The sequence below is a fragment of the Protobothrops mucrosquamatus genome, unplaced genomic scaffold (assembly GCF_001527695.2).
Source record: "Protobothrops mucrosquamatus isolate PMUCROS unplaced genomic scaffold, P.Mucros_1.0 scaffold141, whole genome shotgun sequence".
Classification (NCBI taxonomy): domain Eukaryota; kingdom Metazoa; phylum Chordata; class Lepidosauria; order Squamata; family Viperidae; genus Protobothrops; species Protobothrops mucrosquamatus.
In genome coordinates, this window is record NW_015386507.1 from 668807 (window position 1) to 680550 (window position 11744).

At 63.8% G+C, this 11744-nt stretch overlaps 2 protein-coding genes across 2 annotated transcripts; both read left to right on the forward strand.

Moving 5' to 3' along the window:
- Nucleotides 1-1244: 1244 nt before the first annotated feature.
- SERPINE1 (serpin family E member 1) lies at nt 1245-5216 on the forward strand. Its single transcript, XM_015813195.2, has 9 exons — nt 1245-1268; nt 1907-2096; nt 2435-2668; nt 2896-3090; nt 3232-3430; nt 3512-3612; nt 3962-4048; nt 4287-4370; nt 5173-5216. The coding sequence occupies exons 2-9, from the start codon at nt 1916-1918 to the stop codon at nt 5208-5210; spliced, it is 1119 nt and encodes a 372-aa protein (XP_015668681.1). The 5' UTR covers nt 1245-1268; nt 1907-1915; the 3' UTR covers nt 5211-5216.
- A 1125-nt stretch (nt 5217-6341) lies between these two features.
- On the forward strand, nt 6342-8611 carry AP1S1 (adaptor related protein complex 1 subunit sigma 1). The gene is made up of 4 exons (XM_015813196.1): nt 6342-6520; nt 7255-7363; nt 7652-7789; nt 8171-8611. Exons 1-4 carry the CDS (start codon nt 6342-6344, stop codon nt 8216-8218), a joined length of 474 nt encoding a protein of 157 aa, XP_015668682.1. The 3' UTR covers nt 8219-8611.
- Nucleotides 8612-11744: the final 3133 nt, after the last annotated feature.

The window sequence follows — 11744 nt, forward strand, 5'->3', positions numbered from 1 at the left end:
ACACTGGGCCCAGCATCGCCCCAGGGTGCCCCGATAACCGGCCTCCTCTCCAGATGCTGCTTCACGAGGGACAGATGTGTTGGGGAACAGCCACGGTGCCAGCCAGCTGCGCAGAGGGCACACGGAGTGCTCGGTGCCCTGTTCCTGACCCTTCCCTGCCTGGGGCCAGCCGGGGCTTCCCGGCCCACAAACGGAACTCCTCTCCCACCCCCGTGTTTGGACTGTTCCGTCTGACCAAAGAGCTTTGGCTGACAGCCGGACGCGGCAGAGAGAGATTCCAAGCGTTCAGGAACGATGACGCTGTGGCCAAAAGGAGACTGGGTTCATCCTGGCCCAGCAGGGGGAAATCCACCCCCGCAGCAGCGGCCACTTCAGGCTGCATCATCCCGAGACGGCTGATTAGCAGCAGGGGCTGAAATGTGCCGAGTAGAGATTGCAAAACGTGCTGGGTGGGGGTGGGGAGAGCCGCAGTCCTTCCCTGAACCCTTGTGCCCGGGTCCAGGGCCCAGGAGGGAACCCTGGGGCTCGGAGGGTGGGGGGCTCCCTGCTCCTTGCAGCCCAGGGAAATGGGACCGGAAGAAGCCTCAGAACGGATCCCGTGACACCCACCGGGACAAGAGTCAACTTCAGACCATGCTCCAGGAAAGGCTCTCTTCAGAGACTCACCTGGTTGGAAGGGACCTTGGAGGTCACGTAGTCCAGCCTTGCCCAGGCAAAGAGCTGCCCAGACGCCTGCCATAGAGGCCCACAACTGCAGAAGGCCCTTGTGGTCAGGAACTTCTTCCTCATTTAGAGCCTGGGCCTTCTCTATGCCGCTTCCCTCTGTGGGTGGCTGCCTTGCCCAATGACGATCTACACAAGCCAGGTTTTCCAGAAGGTGGTTTCCCGTCTCCCCTAAAGAGGATGTCTCCTTTAGGCCGCCCATCCCTAGTTCTTGTCTTCCTAGATTTCGTTCCCTGCCCTCCTTGCGGCTCCTCGCGGCCTTCTCCCATTGTGGCAACCCCAGGTGGACCCCCTGGAGGACAGTCCGGCTGCAATCTGGTCAGTGCCGCCCGGAGAGGACCGGCGCAGCGTCAGCGCCGGTGCGGAGGCAGCTCAGGATTGCCTCGGCCGTTCCGTCGGCCGCAGCCCCCTGCCGCCCGGATCCCTCCCCGGCCGTCCCTGCCTCTCCCGGTGCGCCTGAAGTAGGCGACCTTCCCTCCGGAGAGGGCCCCGCGGCCAAGCCCGCTTTCCGGGTGCGAGCGGTCTCTCCCGCGCCGGCTCCCGGGGCTTCCGTCCATGGCTGGGAGAACGCCCCCCTTCCGCCGAGGAGGCCCCGAGGGGGCGGAGGCCGGGCTGCTCGGGCTGGGGGGCTGGCTCGCTTTCCGGGCGCGGGCCGGGCCGGGGGCCGGTCTCGCGGCGGGGGCGGCTGCTCGCCCGGCGCTTAGCGGGGGCGGGGGGAGGGGCGGCGCCCGCCGCTGACTTCATCCCGGCTTCCTGGCGGGCGGGCGCAGCGCATAAAAAGCCAAGCGCGGGACGGCGGGAGCGCACCGGCACCGAGCCCAGACACGGCCGCCCTGAGAGCCGAGTAAGCAACGGGGACGCGCCGGAGGCGGAGGGGCTCCCGCCTTGCCAGCCCCGGGGACGGCCGTTTCTCCTGATCGGCCTGGCGGCGGCGGTCCCGCCCCTCCTGCTCTGAGGACGGAACCGGGGTGGCCTCGGCGGGCCTGCTCCGGCCCGGGATCAGGGACAGGCGGCGGCCATCCCCCCCCCGCCCCGGGCCCCGCTGTGGGTCGCCGGGAGCCGCGTCGGCCAGGATGGCGCCGCTTGACCTTCTTCCTCTCTCGGCAGGATGGAGCTGTGGTCCCTCCTGTCCTTGGCCTGCCTGGCCCTTTCGCGCGCCGCGCCCGCCCCTTCTGGCCGCCAGGTGGCCCGCATGGCCCAGCTCTCCGGGGACTTCGGACTGCGGGTGTTCCGGGAAGCGTCCAAGGCCTCCAAAGAGCAGAACCTGGCCTTCTCCCCCCACGGCGTGGCTTCCGTGGTGGCCATGCTCCAGGTGGCGTCGGAGGGGAACACCCGGCGCCAGATCAAGGATGCCATGGGCTTCAGCCTGAAAGGTGAGGGGCTGCAGGGGGGAGGGGCGTGGGGGCACCACTTCACTTTGTTGGTTTGCTCTTTGGGAAAAAGGACGTGGGGAGGGCAGCCTAGTAGGGCGCCTGACCTCCCAACCTGCGCAGCCTGGAAGCGTGAACAGGTGGGCTAGGAGAGGACCTGTGGCTGACCCCAACCGCCTGCAGACCCTGCCTGAAGGGCCAAGCATCTGAGGAGGAAGGGCCCGCCACGCCCTCTTGCAGGCCAACTCTGCTCTCCCCAGACCATCCCTGCTGGCGTTCGTTGGGAGAGGTCAGTAGAGGGCCTGGCTCCAGTGGAGCTGAGGATTCGCTCTCCCCCACAGAACGGGGCGTCCCACGAGCCCTGCGACTGCTGCAGAAGACCCTGAGCGACCCCCGGAGCAAGGACGTGGTGGAGATGGCAGACGCCCTTTTTGTGCAGCGCGATCTGCCACTGGTGCCCACCTTCATGCTGCGCTTCCAACGAATTTTTCACCAGATGGTCAAGCAGGTGGACTTCTCAGAGACTGCCCGCGCACGTGACATTGTCAATGCCTGGGTAAAGCAGCACACCAATGGTGAGCAGCAGCAGCATCAGGGAGAGTTCCTGGGACGGGCCTGGGGAGGCCCTGGGAGCTGCAGGAAGAACCCTCGGGAAACCAGGCAGACTTTGCCCTGGGTCCCCAGGCTGGAAAAGCCGGGCGGGGTGCTTGATTCGGGCCAGGACTCGCGCCTAAGGACCTCTGAGCCTGGAAGCAGAGGTTGCCCTGCCTTGCCCACCCATCGCCCGTCTCTGCTTTCTCAGGGATGATCCAGGGTTTCCTGCAGGAGGGCGCCCTGGGTGCCATGACACGCCTGGTGCTGGTGAACGCCATCCACTTCAAAGGCCTCTGGCGACTTCCCTTCCCGGAGGCCGCCACTCGCCAGCGCATCTTCCACAAGCTGGACGGTAGCACCGTTGCGGTCCCCATGATGGAGCAGACGGCCGAATTCCACTACGGTGAGGGGGCCCCTCCTTGGAGAGATGGGGGCTGGGGCAATTTTGGGCCTGAGTCATCCCGAGGGAGCTTCTCTGAGCATGTGCAGAGTACTGGGGTCAGGATGCGCAGGGCTCGTGCTTGAGATCTCCCGTCTCTTCCAGGCGAGTTCTCCCTCCCGGAGCAGGGGAGCTACGATGTCATCGAACTGCCCTACCAGGGGGAGACGCTGAGCCTGCTGATCGCCACCCCCTTCCAGCTGAACGCCCCCCTCTCGGCCCTGGCGGCTGCCATCGACACCCGGCTCATTGCGGAGTGGAAGGGCAACATGTCCGCCGTGACACGGCTCCTCGTCTTGCCCAAGTAGGGGTCACTCGGGACTGGCTCCAGCCACCAACCCCGCAGAGGCCCTCCTGCCCCTCACTGACCCTTCCTCCTTTGCAGGTTCTCTCTGGAGAGCGAAGTTGACCTCCGCGGGCCGCTGGAGGCCCTGGGCATGACGGACATGTTTGACTGCCAGAAGGCCAACTTCAGCCGCCTCTCAGGTTGGGGTCTCCCCCCCCCCATGCCCCCTTGGCTCGTCACCCTCCAGGCGGGGCACTTGCTGCCCACTGGCTGCAGGGAGCCTGGCAGCGCTAAGGCCCAAGGCCAGGAGGGGGGAAAGAGATCCCGGGGAATGCGCAGAGTGCTTTTCCTGGAGCCCATCAGCTCTGGAGCGAGAGAGCCCAGACCCCCCTGGCCGAAGCAGGCCGGACGTTTGGAGTATCCTGCTGTGGCTTTGGCTGGCACCCCCCCCCCCCCGGGGCACTGGACCAGCCCAAGAGAGAGCTGCTTGCCCGTGCAGAGGATACGGGGGTCGGGGCCACGCTCACGGGTTCTGCCCTCTCTTTGCAGTGCGGGATGCCCTCTTTGTGTCTCAGGCGCTGCAGAAAGTGAAGATGGACGTGAATGAGAGTGGTACCGAGGCTGCTTCTGCCACGGGTGGGTACCCTGGACCACTGCAGGGGCCGTTCTCTGCCCCGTTTTGTGGGCAGCGAAGAACCTGCTTCTTGGCAGCAAACAACCCCCCCCCTCACTTTGGGGCTCCCTGATATGCACGGGGTTGGTTTTGCTCCAAAGTGGGTCGCCCCCATGATTCCTCCCACGAGCCTCAGGAGGGGGTGGGCGGAGGGTGGCACTGGTGCCCACTGAACATTAAGCTCTCCTCCCTCCCTTCCAGCTGCCGTCATCTATGCCCGGATGGCGCCCTTGGAGATCGTGCTGGACCGTCCTTTCCTCTTTGTTGTGCGGCACAACCCAACCGGTAAGGCCCACCGAGGACCCTTTCCTCCCCCCAAAGACTGCAGGGGCCTCTCTCTCGGGGGTTGCAGGAGCCCAGGGAAAAATCAGCCCGCCCGCCCCCCAAATAAAGGAGGGCTTCACTTGAACCAGGACTGCACCCAGCGCCAGGCTTGGCTTGGCTGCCTGTGTGCCGGCCGGGGTTTCTGGTACAGACCAAAGGAAAACCCCTCCTTGCTTCAGTCCAAGAGCCGCGTGAGTTTTTACCAAATTAGCCAGAGGTGCCTAAGTTGGGTGGCTCAGTGTCATGAGACAACACTGGTTATGCGAACTGGTCATTGTGCTAAGCCTTCACAGTATACATTCGCTTGGCACCCTCGTGATGCAAACACAACCTTCCCTTAGGGTGAGCTGTTTTGCCACCCAGCCAGTCTGAACCACAGGGGAGGCCTTCAGGGCAGGGACCCTGTTTGGGCCTCTTCTGTCTCTTCTGTCAGGGCGGCAGCTCAGAGACGGCCAGAGACAAACCCCGGAACCCTAACCCCCCACCCCCCCCAGCACTGGGCCTCTTTTCACCAGGATAGCTAGCTGGAGATCCATCCGGTGAGGGCACCCAGGGCTCTACCTCCCTCCAGCCCTGGTCCCGCTTCAGCTGGAGGCTGCTGGTCTGCAACGGGCACGGGGGGGGCTGTTTCAGGCCAGCCCAGGAGGCTCCCTGGCCCCCTTCTGTATCCCCACCCCCACCCCAGCCAAGGAAGGGGGCGGAGGCGGCTCCGCTTGGTCCACCCGCCTCTGGCCCCCTGTAACACCTCTCTTCCTCCCTGCAGGCACCGTCCTCTTCATAGGGCAGGTGATGGAGCCCTGAGCGCCCCTCCCCTGCTGGCGCCCGACATCCCTTTGAAGCGAAGGAGGGCCTTTCTGCGCCTGCCCAGGGAGCCTCCACGCCAGCCAGCGGGACGATTCCCCCACCACCCTCTTCGTGGAGGCCGCTTCGGCTGGGCCTTCTCCCTCGCCTGCCCCGCCGCTCGTGGCATCCAGGGCACCAGCGCCAGAACCGGGCACCCGGCGAGTCGCCACCGGCGGATGAAGGTCCAGGCAGGAGGAGGCCCCGAGGCGCAGGGGAGCTCTGCCAGCCGCTTCCGAGGAAGGCCTGGGGAGAGGAGGAGGCCACGCTGGATCAGGGAGCCGGCCCGTCCTGCCCTCCCGGAGCAAGAGCCGTCTGGACTGCAGCAGCACTTTGGGACTAAAAAGAAAGACTTTTAATATATGCAGATGTTTTGTTTTATTTTTGCACATAAAAATACACCGCGATGGGCAACCCACCGACTCGCCTGCTTTGCTTTCCAGCCACGGGGCGGGAAGGGCGGGAAGGGGGAGGGGCGAAGCCGGGCCCCGCCTCTCCTCGGTTGTGGGGCGGGGCGGCCTCCCGTTGACGTCACGGCAGGGCGTCTCCCGCGTCTCCCGGCAACCGCCCGGGCCCGGAAGTGCGCGCCACGAGCATGCGCGGGCGCAGGCACCTGGGCAGGTTAGGGCGGAGAGGAAGCGGCTGCCGGGCCCGCCAGGGACGCCCCGCCGCCGCCGCCGCCGCCGCCATGGTGAGGCCGGGGCGGGGGCCGGGGCGGGCTCCAGGGCCGGGGCGGGCTCGGGCGCCGCCCGACGAGCAGGAGCGGCCCGCCGGGCGAGCGCGGCTCTCCGGGGCCTGCGGGCGGGAGGGCGGGCGGGCGGGCGGGCGGGCGGCCCAGAGCAAGGCCGAAGCAGCGGGGCCTNCTCCGAGGCCTCCTCGTGCCCCCCCCCGCCCACCCGGGGCTCTCGGCACGGACCTCCCGGTGGCCGCGCGCGCCTCTGCCCCCCCCCGCTCGTCCCCGCGGTCGGGGGGGCCGCCTCGGAGCCGGGTCCGCTGCCGAGCGCCTGCCGCTGGCCGAGAGGGGCCTCCGCGGGGCGGAAGGAAGGCTGGGGGGGGGGCGCTGACACCCCCCCCCCCGTCTGTGCCCCGCAGATGCGCTTCATGCTGCTCTTCAGCCGGCAAGGGAAGCTGCGCCTCCAGAAGTGGTACCTGGCCACCTCCGACCGGGACAAGAAGAAGACGGTCCGGGAGCTGATGCAGGTGGTGCTGGCACGCAAGCCCAAGATGTGCAGCTTCCTGGAATGGCGGGACCTGAAGGTGGTCTACAAAAGGTGACTCCTTCCCAGGAGGAGGAGCCGGCCCACAAAGCCTTCTCCTGCTGCTCCTGCTCCTCCTCCTCCTCCTCGCTTTGAGCCAGAAGCAGCATGGTTATTTGGGGAACGGGGGGTGTGTGTCCTCCGGGAAGGCCTTGCTTCCCCCCAGACGAGAAGAGGGTCCAGCCTTGTCCATCAGGCCTCCTTGCCAGGCGGAACCGAGGGCCGCTCGGACATCCAGCACAGCCGCATTCTGTGTTTTCTTACTCCTTCCCTTCCTGTGCCTGCTGGGGGACAGCAGAGGGCCCATCCCTACCCACTCCTCTCCCTTTTGGGGGGGGGGGTCCCAGGGCAGGAAGAGCTCTGTTACGCTCTGTTGCCTTGTGCCTCCCATGTCCTCTCAAAGACGGCTGGGCTGCACGTGTCAGACGGCTCCTTTCCGCAGCCAGGCCTCTTTCTGGTCTTTAAGTGCTGCTCTGGACAGACAGCGCAGATCTCTGCTGGGGAGGGGTGGGGGTGCTCTGCCCGTTGGGGTGGGCTACGTCCCAAAGACGGTAAGGGGTCCCCAGGGGAGAGGGCCACTGGCGTGTCTGAGCGGCTCTGGCTAATAAGAAGGCAGGGCAATGGTGGGGGTCCTCCACGCGCCCCCCCCCTCCAGTGTGCTGTTTGATCTTTCAGGAGGAGGAGGAGGAGGAGGAGGCTGTGGGGCAAGGGGGAGACTCACGGCCCCTCCTTCCTCTCCTCTGGCCCAGGTATGCCAGCTTGTACTTCTGCTGTGCCATTGAGGGGCAGGACAACGAGCTGATCACTCTGGAACTCATCCATCGATACGTGGAGCTGCTAGACAAATACTTTGGCAGTGTGAGTCAGAGGGAGTTGCAGCTTTCCTTCCTTGTGCTGATCTGGCCACTTACTTGTTCCCGCCCCCCCCCCCTTGTGCCCCACACAACAGGACTGCTCCAGGCCAGCTCTTGGCAGCCCCCCTGTCCCTGCCCCACACCTTCATGGTTGCTGGGCCTGCTAATGACCGGCTGTGTGTCCTCCAAGCCAGGAATTGGGCTGGCAGCCCGGGGAGGGGAAGGGGGGGCACTTCTGTTTCCCCAAGGATGGTTAGCAAAGCCCTCCCTGCCTTGTGCCCCTCCCCCCCAGGTGTGTGAACTGGACATCATTTTCAACTTCGAAAAGGCCTACTTCATCCTGGACGAGTTCCTGATGGGAGGGGAGGTGCAGGACACTTCCAAGAAGAGCGTCTTGAAAGCCATTGAGCAGGCAGACCTCCTGCAGGAGGTAGGGGCTGTGGGGGGAGGGGGGAGGCAGGCTGCTCTGCTGCACCCACTGCCAGTGGCCGGGGGGGGGAGTAGGAGGAGGAGCACCACCCTCCCTCGTCCCCTCCTCAAGGTGCTTGGCTGCTGCATGCCTGCCGTGAGTCACTCTCTCTCCCCCGCAGTCGGTGGGGGCTGCTGCAGAGCCGTAGTGCGAACAGTGGGGGGGGGGAGAGCAGCCAGGGCCAACAGGCTGCTCTGAGACCATGGGGCACCGGGCTCCTCCAGGCACCTGGAACGGCTGAGCGTGTGCAGAGTGCCTTCTCAGAGCCGTCTCTGGGAGGGGGCTTGCTGGTGGCGTGCCGAGTTCTCCACCTTGATGCCCCCTCCCCTTTCCATCCTGCAGGAGGACGAGTCTCCCCGGAGCGTGTTGGAGGAGATGGGGCTGGCGTAGTGGGGCTCCCTTCAGAACCTCAGGCTGTCTTCCCTCGCCACCCTGCCCCTCCCCTTCCTCCACTGCCCCTCAAGCTCTGCGAATGCCGACTCGCGAGGCTCCGGCAGGTGGGCAGCTGGACTCTGCAGCCCCCGACTCGGGGACGGGATCCAGGGTAGTTTGCATCATGATCCCGGATGGCGGTAGTGAAAGGACCTTCTCGCGACTTCCTTCATCGCCCAGTTGTCGGTTCCTGCCCCCTTTCACACCTGCAGTGTCGCCCTCCGACAGAGCCCACGGCACCCGCCTTCTCTCCCACCCCTGGGGGGGGCATCAGGAGGCTCCGAGGTCACCATAGAAACAGCAGCTTCCTTGCCCCCGAAGGCTGCCCTCCGGGTGCTGGAGGTGTGTGTGTGTGTGTGTTTCTCTGCACTCCGCCCCTGCCAGCGCTTCTCTCTGACCCACGGGATGGGGGGCAGGGAAGGTCTTCCTGGGTTTTCTGGAATAAAATGTGTCTGGAAGAGTCTGCCTGGTGGTGTTTTTATGCCTAGCAGGATCCCAGCAGTGGCAGCCGACCTCAAAGCTGCAGGTGCTGCACGCGCTCAGTTCTTGCCAGTGTGGGCCCCTCCCGGGCCAGGGGTCCCAGCTACGGCTTTGCCAGTGGGGGTGCGAGGGTCGGCTAGGGCGCACCTGCTGCTGGCCCTGGAGACCTTCTAAGCAGGGCGGGGAGGGCCGAGCCAAGTAAGCCTTGGGGGGCGGCGGCACCCCTTGATTCCTCCAGCCACACAGCATCTTGCCTGGCATGGGGGCACTTGGAGGGCTGGAGGGCTGGTGCGGGCAAGGCGGGTGACAGAGCGGAAGGCCGGAGGTGCAGGGAGAGTGGCGAGGCTTCGGGCTGGATGCCGGAGCTGCTCAGTGACGCCAACCGGGAGAAGCTGCCCCTGAGCAGTGGGAGCCCCTTCCTCTGTGCCCAGGTGGCCCAGGGCGCTTCTCCTTCCTCTCGGCCAGCCCAGAGGCAGACGGAGAAGGGGGGGGGCAGCTCTGCAGGTCCCTGCCTGGGGGGCTCCCGCTTCCAGCCGCCAGGGGGAGGGCTTGGAGGGCTGGGTTGCCCTGAGGAGAGGACTTCCCTCAGCCGGGTCCTCTGGTCCCCCTTGCCCTCCCTCGCCTTGATGGGCTCCGTGTAGTGCTGAAAGCCACCATCTTGGGGCTCAATGCGACGGTTACTTCCCAGCGTAGCTGAGAAACAGGCAGGAAAACAGACGAGGCAGTTACTACTAGAGTATTTCAGAGTTCATTGATGGAACGTCATCTCTCTCCAACTTGCATGGTGCCCATCTCACAGCTGACTTGGCAGGATATGAAGATTAAACCCCATAGGTTGTTGTTTTTTTAAGAAAAAAAAAAGGCAACTTGTGTATATCTCCACCTCTGTCTCCATCCTGATCACAAAAACGCACGTCTGCAGTCAGGCTAGCCTAACCTTCAGGACGGCTGAAGGGCCAGAGCTGGCCAGACCTCCAGGAATGCTGCTCTGTCAGGCAAGCGCTGCCCACGGCTCCGTGGCTTCAGCAACTTGTTTTACACGGGGGGGGGCAGAATGCAGCCTCTGTACCAGGCCTGGGGGGGGCACCTAGAAGCCTGTGCAAGAGCCACCCAGCGGTCCAAAAGCCGGCCTGGAAGGCGTCCCTGCTGAGAGGGCCGGAGGCAGCTGAATCGGCCTCTTGGCTGCCAACCTTCCTCCGGCCATTTGGAGGGGGGCTGTTGGCAGCTGCTGAGGGGGAGCCCATGAGCGGTCACTCGGCCACCTCTGCCCATCCCTTTTTTGTGGGCCTTCCAGTAGGGTCCCTCTGGAGACTTCCCCCAGCACCCGTCCCTATGCTGGGGTCTCTCCGCTCCCCACTGTACCCATCACCAAGGTGGGCGGGGTGCTTTCTTCCTGGCTTCCGGCTCTTCCTAGCAGAGCTGCCTCCATTCTCAAGTGAGATCCTGGGCAAACTGGAAGCACCCCCCCCCAGGTCAGCTGCTGGTCTCTCTCGCCTTCCCGATGTGGCAAGCAAGGCTTCATGGTTGGTGCTGGTTCCAGGAACCGCTTGGAGAGCACGGGGGGGGGGGTGTGTCTTTCTCTGGAAGGTCTCCTGGGGCCCCTGAGTGCCTGAGGCCAGTTTCTCTTCCCTGCTTGGATTTGAGGGTCCGTCGGCCAGGTGAGAGTGGGCTGGCACTTGTCACTCTGCAGACACTCAGGAGCTACTTGGGGAAAGTACCGTGTCGCGGCACTTCCCTGGGCCAGTTCTAGTGAGGATTTTAAGTTTCCCAGATCTTGTATTGGGGGGCAGAGGCCCATCCGGCCTGTAGCCCACCAATTTGCAAATAATGAGAGTAACTCATAATAAAATAGTTGCTTTTATTTCTTAGCAAAACTAGTAATTCAACATGCTATTTACAACAGGGCAAATGTGTTTTATTTCAAGTACAACAAAATGGACCAGACATCAAAGCAACTTCTGCTTGTTTGTACAGGACTGGACACCACAAATTGAAGAAACTTGCACACTCTAGGACTGATGTCAGTGGAAAATTCTTACACACGTGCAAACTGCCACCTTTGCCACAACCTCGTCAGCCTTCCGGTCCTCACCCAGGTAGATCCCTCTGGCAGGCAGCTTTGGATGGTCATGAATGTTCACAAGTGGGTCTACTAAAGCATGCTCAAGCCCCACCTCCCCACCCACTGGAGGGTCCCTTGGCTCTGGGTGCAGAATACCAGCGTGATGCTCACGTGACTCCTTGGTGTCCATCACCTGCCTAGGAGCTGAGGGCGAGGGCCCGGCGTCTCTGTCCCAGATTGCCAGAGGCGTCCCTTTGGGCAATGGGGTCAGGTGGCAGCCAGGAGGAGGACGACTCGTCTGGAGAGCGGAACGAGGCGAAAGGAGCCTCTCCGCTCCAGAGGGGACCAGGTCTGCCCTTCACCCCGCTCTGCGCCCTCCCCGTGCTGCCATCCCAGTTATGAGATACAGACTTTTTTCCATCACCACAACGGGAGGCAGATTCCCTCTGATATGTGGCCAGCCTGATTCAAGGGCAGAATTGGAGGCCCAATCTCAGTTGCGCGAGGAAGCCTCCCCTTGGATCTGTAATCCACAGGATGTAAGAACACACCGGCCGAATCAGCAGATGCCACGGGAGCCATCTTTACCCAACCTTATTTCCTGCCCCTTCGACCACTTGGGAAAAGATTGGTTTGCATCTCTTGAGATCCCTTTCTCTGCTAGCTGGAAAAAAGCCAATGTATGGTAGGGGGGAAAGTATAAACGGACGCCAAGGACTTGGGCTAGCAGGTTCAGGCTGTGCTCCTAAGGCACTCTCTTGTTACCTGGGAATACTCGAGGGAGAAGGCCCCAAGAAGCTGCTCCAGAAGCTCTCTCTAGTTTTTGTGAAATGTCCCTGTAGCCAATCAGGAGGGTCTGCCGTGTGAGACTGGCGGGAATTCACTTCTGCTCGCTGATTAGACTGTGACAAAAAGCAGATTAAAGAAACCAATTTGGTGTGT

What these genes read in the sequence shown, in the direction of transcription:
- SERPINE1 (XM_015813195.2), top strand. Translation starts at nt 1,916, where the DNA reads ATGGCCCAGCTCTCCGGGGACTTCGGACTGCGGGTGTTCCGGGAAGCG. An exon ending in GACGGCCGAATTCCACTACG is followed by an intron (nt 3,091 to 3,231) that starts GTGAGGGGGCCC and finishes CGTCTCTTCCAG; the next exon opens with GCGAGTTCTCCCTCCCGGAG. An exon ending in CAACTTCAGCCGCCTCTCAG is followed by an intron (nt 3,613 to 3,961) that starts GTTGGGGTCTCC and finishes CTCTCTTTGCAG; the next exon opens with TGCGGGATGCCCTCTTTGTG.
- AP1S1 (XM_015813196.1), top strand. Translation starts at nt 6,342, where the DNA reads ATGCGCTTCATGCTGCTCTTCAGCCGGCAAGGGAAGCTGCGCCTCCAG. An exon ending in CTGAAGGTGGTCTACAAAAG is followed by an intron (nt 6,521 to 7,254) that starts GTGACTCCTTCC and finishes CCTCTGGCCCAG; the next exon opens with GTATGCCAGCTTGTACTTCT. An exon ending in AGGCAGACCTCCTGCAGGAG is followed by an intron (nt 7,790 to 8,170) that starts GTAGGGGCTGTG and finishes TCCATCCTGCAG; the next exon opens with GAGGACGAGTCTCCCCGGAG.